The sequence below is a fragment of the Pteropus vampyrus genome, unplaced genomic scaffold, assembly GCF_000151845.1.
Source record: "Pteropus vampyrus isolate Shadow unplaced genomic scaffold, Pvam_2.0 Scaffold35, whole genome shotgun sequence".
Classification (NCBI taxonomy): Eukaryota; Metazoa; Chordata; class Mammalia; order Chiroptera; family Pteropodidae; genus Pteropus; species Pteropus vampyrus.
In genome coordinates, this window is record NW_011888816.1 from 4,289,779 (window position 1) to 4,295,638 (window position 5,860).

The following is a 5,860-nucleotide window of genomic DNA, read 5'->3' on the forward strand; positions in this document are numbered from 1 at the left end:
GCTCTAATAGCTCCTGTTGCCCTGCTCCTAATCTTAGCCTCTGGCCATGTGTTTTACATCAACAAGGTGATCTGTTAAAATTACATATTGTCATAGCTTTTAGTTCCATGATCAGAATCTCCTAATGGCTTCCCAATATATTTTAAAGAAATGAATTACTCAATTCATTTGAGTAAAAGTCAAAACCCTTACTGCATCTCAAGCTCTCACAGTTCTGCTCCCTGATATATTATATACCTGTTTATTTATTTATTATCTCCTTTGTTAGAATGTAAATTCCCTAACAGCAGAGACTTTGTTTATCTTAGAATTCTCAGTGCCAAGAAACATTACCGGCAAACAGCAGGCACTCAATAAATATTTATTAAACCCATGAATGAATAAATGAATCGATAAATGAGATCTTCAAACCAGCATGCAACCCTACAGTCAGGGGATTGTGTAGTCTAATCTCGAGCAAACAAAATATATTCTGCTACAGTTGGTCCCTAGCAGGGACCAGCAGGATAGAGAGCTGCTGAGAAGCCTTGTTAGAATGTTGACATTTGGCATATCTAAGCATGTCACTTGAAGGCCTATTTGCATAAGGTCCCTTAAGCCTCCTAGAGGGAAAAGGAGATTGGGCTTACAGACTCATGGGATACTAGGATTCCCAATCTTCTGAACAGTTAAAACTGCTATTGCAATCTGGGGACAGAGGGCTGGGCAGATGGCACAAAACTTACTTGAGGTGGGACGAAGCATAAGTTATGTGCCTAGCAAGAGATGCTTTCAGTACTGTAGTAGCCTGGTCCCTGAAGCAACTCTTTGAGGTATTGTAGTGAAGGAGATGGCTAAGCTTAGGCTCCAGTGGAGCTTAAAGATTTTCTAGTCACTGGTGTAAAGGGAAAACACAAACGTCCCTTGTGGCACTGGCACTGCACACTGCAAGAGATAAGGGGCATCAAGGAATCAGTGCCCTCCAGGGAACGTTGCTTTACAGCAAGCAGCCAGAGCTACAGACACCAGCCTGGGAACTGCGGGCAAAGGCAGCACCCAGTGAACTCACAGAAAAGAGCAGCAACCCAGGTCTGATACTCACTAGGGACCTCCTGAGAAATAAATTTCTGAGGGCCACTGCTGAGCGAGCAAGCATACACCACCCCCTCACACTGGATAAAACAAGGTTGTCCAGGGGAAATTTGCAGTTGAGAAACCAGAAACCCAGATTATCCCTGGAAAAACAACATGTCCTCGAAGGGATGACACTTAGCAAACTTCGACTCTGTAATTAAGCTCTAGTTTGTTGTCTTTGGGTCATTCAGAGTATAGAGGGATCTCTGAGGCTACTGTGATCAAAGGACGGAAGATCCATTTATGGATGCGGTGTGGGTCCATGACCTTGTCCCTTCCCTAAATCACACCCTGGGTGGGCCAAGGGCCCCTGCCCCTGAGGGTCGGCCTGTCCTCCTCATGAAAGTCCCACCTCTCCCTCAAGTCAGAGGGCCATCAGGACTGACTTGGCTGAAATGCTTTCCCGAGTCTAAACAGATCTTGTAACTAAGGGACAGAGTCACCTTTTGGCAAGAATATCTACCAGAAGCTCTACAGTATAGTGTCCCATGGATAATAATAGCTAACACTTATTAAGCACTGACTAACTGTATGCCAGGCATTTGCTACCTGCTTGACATATATTATGTATTTAATCTTCAAATCATTCGTACAGGGGAGGTATTACTATAATCATGCTTTGTATTTTAGAGATAAGAGGGTCAAGACTCAGAGATGTGAGATAATTTCCAGAGCTCACACAACAGGAGTGAGGTGAAGTCTTAATCATCGCCCTGCACTATCCTGTCTTTGCTTGACATGTGTGGTCTCTCTTTCCTAAACAAGCATCCTGCAGCACTTATTCATACTTACAGCTGAGGAAATGGCTCGGAAGTTAGGAGAACAGAGATGGGATCTCTGGCTGAGGTCACAGCAAAGCTACTGCCGCCTGTGTCTTGTGGACAACAATGCAGGCAGTACTCAGAAAACATCCAGGTCTCCTGTGGTGACGAGCCCAGAGAGGTGCCACACAGATGCCCTTTAAATAAAGACTTACTGTCCCAGCTGTCAGCAACTTCAGGGTTTGCCTCTGCTAAAGAGAGCTGGCAGCCTTGCTCAATGTCTTCCTGTTCCCAGGATGACAACATCCAATGATTGAACGTGACAGGAGTATCACAGCCCAGCCACTTCAGGCCACTGCAACCCAGTGAAGGGTGACTAATTGGCTGAAACTTGTCAGGTCTGCGTTAACCTTTCCTCTGTCCAATCCTTCTTCTTCCTCCTTCCTCCCACAGGTGCAGATCTCTACCTTACATCCCAAATTGCCTCAGCATCTCCTTTTAGAGAATCTAATCTGTGGTACCTATGCACAAGGGTAGGCGAGCTCTAGGCTGCCCTCCCTGGGAGGCCAGGTGATCAGAACTCACCCTGGCCAATCACAGAAGACTCTTGGGAAAAGCCAGTTCTGCTTCTCAACTATTCCAATGTGATGACCTCCCAGAAATTATAATATTTGGGCAGTTCATTAAGAGAAATGAAGGAGCTATTTAGGGCTGGGAGGACTAGTCTGGAGTCTCTAACCTGCTGTCCTGTGGGTACACCTGTAACCTATTAGGACACACCGATTGGGAAGCCCCAGGCCAACTCGAAGATCATAATGCTCTAAAGAGACTGGCTTTCATCATCGTCATCATCAAAGTATAGTTGGCATACAATGTTATATTAGTTTCAGGTGTACAACATAGTGATTCGACATTTATATATCTTAAGATATGATCACCATACTAAGTCTAGTAACCATCTGTCACCATGCAAAGTTATCATACTGCTATTGACTATGTAAAGAGATTAGCTTTTAAAAAGGCTCACACATATACACATTCACTACTAGGCTTGATTATGTAAAGACTTAATTGTAAGAGGCAAAATTATAAAACTTTGATAGAAGAATATATTTATGGCCACAGGATAGGGAAGAACTTCTTGATGTACAGAAGAGCAAACCATAAAGGAAGAAATCGATAATTGCACCTACATAAGAATTAAGAATCTCTATTCATCAAAAGACATCATGAAGAGACCAAAATGGCAAACTATAAGCTGTGAGAGGATGTTACCAACAATACAATAACACCAGAAAAGCATTCATATTCACGTTATATATAAAGAATTCCAATGAATTAATAAGAAAAATCCAAGCAATTCAGTAGAAAAATGAGCAAAAGACATGAACAGGCATTTCACAGGAAACAGAAATGGCCATAAGAAAAGATACTCATCTTTATTGATAACCCAGGGAAATACACATGTCTATCGACAGGGAAAAATGAATGAGCTCCTGCTCCTCACATCAACATAGATGAATCTTAAAACCCAATGTTAGTGAACCAAGCAAATGACAGAAGAATAAATGTTTGATTCTGTTTATATAAACACGTGTTTGATTCCATTTTCAAAAACAGGAAAAACTAAACACGTTAAGAACAAAACTATAAAGAAGAACATGTAAACACCTAATATAAAACTCAGGGTATGTTGTAGGGGAGGCAGGGAGCTGCATGGGGGGGTCATTAAAGATGCTGATAACGGTCTATTTCAGGGGTTGGTGGCACATGGGTTTTTTGTGCAGTCCGTATAAGACAATTTTTACATTTCAAAATGGTGGGTGGAGGAATTAAAAGAAGAATCGTATCTTGTAACTTGTGAGCATTATAATGAAATTCAAAATTTCAGGGTCCATAAGTAAAGCCGTGCTGGAGCAGAGCCATGCCTATTTACACATTGCCCATCTCCCTCCACCCCATCTCCCCCTCACCCACAAACACCTGGTGGAAGACAATTTCCCATGGGTCTCTCATGTTTCCATGTGCTTTATGAGCAGAGGCGCTGGCTGCCTTTGTTCTGGACTATCTTCTCAAGAATGTTTGCAGACAGAGATAAGTTTCACCCCCGGAGCAAAAGGTAGGCCTGATCAGTGCCCTTTATAAATGTTTCGTATTCCCTAATCTCAAATTTCTCTTCTGTAATGTAACCCACTGCGTGGGCAGGTACTATCTGGCCCTCTTTACACTACTCGGTGCAAATTGGGGCTAAGAGAACCAGCATAAGAAAATGCTGATACTCTGGCTACTGCTATTGCTGTGAATAATAAACTGTCCTTCGTTTCGGACCTAGTAGTCTTGTGTCTTCCACCAGCATCCATGAAAGAGTGGCAGGGTAATATCACAGATCATTCACAATTCTTGACATACCCCCCCATCCTGCCATGTTTCACAGAGAAGGGAAGTGACTGCGCAAGGTCACTGTACTGATGAGTAGCAGCACTAGCATAAAAATCTCATATTTTCCTGATACCCAGCCCAGGCAGCTTCGCAGGACCATCTCCCAGGGCTCCAAAGGACATTCGGATGCTAGCTTGCTTCCCTTTGGGCCTCCCAGACTCAGTCTGGGCCTTACCTTTCACACTACATTTGCAGGTTTGACTGACCACTCCAGTGTTATTCTCCTTCTCTGCTGGCCACTGATACACGTAGACGGTGGTTCTGGAAGACCCGGCATCGAGCACAATTCCATACTGTATAAAAGGAAAAAAGAGAGAATCAGAAATGCACTAGGACACTGAGGCCTCCTTTCCCCAGGGGGTGACTGAGAGCCCCAAATACTCTCCAGAGCTTAATTCACATTGCTCCACTTAGGTAGGGGCTGATCAAGAAGGAAAAACTATTTTCTTCTTGGACTGTGGGGGAGGAGATAGAGTGAGATGAGTCACGTGTTCTAGGGCATGGTTCTCAGATTTGGCCACACATTAGAATCACTGGGGAGTTTTTGAAACTCCCAGTGCTGAGGCTGCACCCCAGATCCATTCAATCAGAATCTCTGGGAGCGGACCCAGGCATCAACAATTTTTAAAGCTCCCTTAATGATTGCAATACACAGCCAAGGTTAAAAAGCAGTACTCCAAAGATCTTACGTACAAAGATAGGTCCCCTGATATCCCCTCATCTGGACCACTGAGGTGGGGGACGGGAGCCACCCAGGTCTCAGGAGGGAAATAAATAGTCAGTCAGTCACCTGCTGCCCTCTATTTTCCAAACTTTTGGCCTATCAGCTTGGGAATAAACAAAAAAGAAACTAAAGGAAGGAAGCTCTCCCATGAGAAAAACACATTATATCCGTGTCGGCCCTCAGAGTTAAAGTATTCATAACGAAGGAGGGGAAACCCCAAATAGAAACTCATGTTGGCATACTGTCCCACTCTGATAACAAACGGACAGAAGGGTGTTGCAAGGTCACTGCCGGGACTGGCTGTGCACAGCAGAGTAGCCTGGGATCCCCAGACCATCTCGCCCAGCTTGAGGCAGGCACCAGGAAGCTTCGCCTGAAGGTGTGGCCCAGCCCAGGCCCTGGACCAGCCTGACCAGGAGAGAACGTGTGTTCGCAGCCTGTGGGGATTGAATGAGTAATGCTGACCCAAGCCAGTATCTGGCTGGGCCTGGAGTCAGTTCCGGGTATTTGAGCCTTCTGGGTGGCAGCTTTTCCCTGGTTCCACCGACGCTGGCCCAGGGAGGAAGATGAAGTTGGGTTCTGGGAGCAGGCCAAGTCAGACAGATTCTTGCATTTATGACCCTGAGTAAGAGGCCGAACCTCTCTGGTCTCCCTCATCTTTAGACAACTTACTTTCAGAATTAAGTAGGAGATCAAATGCCTAATGGTTAGTGGCTGCTCAATAAATACAGGCTACTATCATATATTAAAAAACCAGTAAAGCAAAATAAACAAAAGAACAAAGCAAGGAAAAAAGGAAAGAAAAGTAAGTAACACCTCTCAA

At 44.4% G+C, this 5,860-nt stretch overlaps 1 protein-coding gene across 2 annotated transcripts in view; it reads right to left on the bottom strand.

Moving 5' to 3' along the window:
- Positions 1-5,860, bottom strand: part of ENTPD3 (ectonucleoside triphosphate diphosphohydrolase 3) — a 31,193-nt gene that overhangs the window by 14,307 nt on the left and 11,026 nt on the right. For both annotated transcript variants that reach the window (XM_011357400.2, XM_011357401.2), the window contains exon 4: positions 4,489-4,606. In XM_011357400.2, the coding sequence (XP_011355702.1) occupies positions 4,489-4,606 (118 nt within the window). The remainder of the gene's footprint in view (positions 1-4,488; positions 4,607-5,860) is intronic.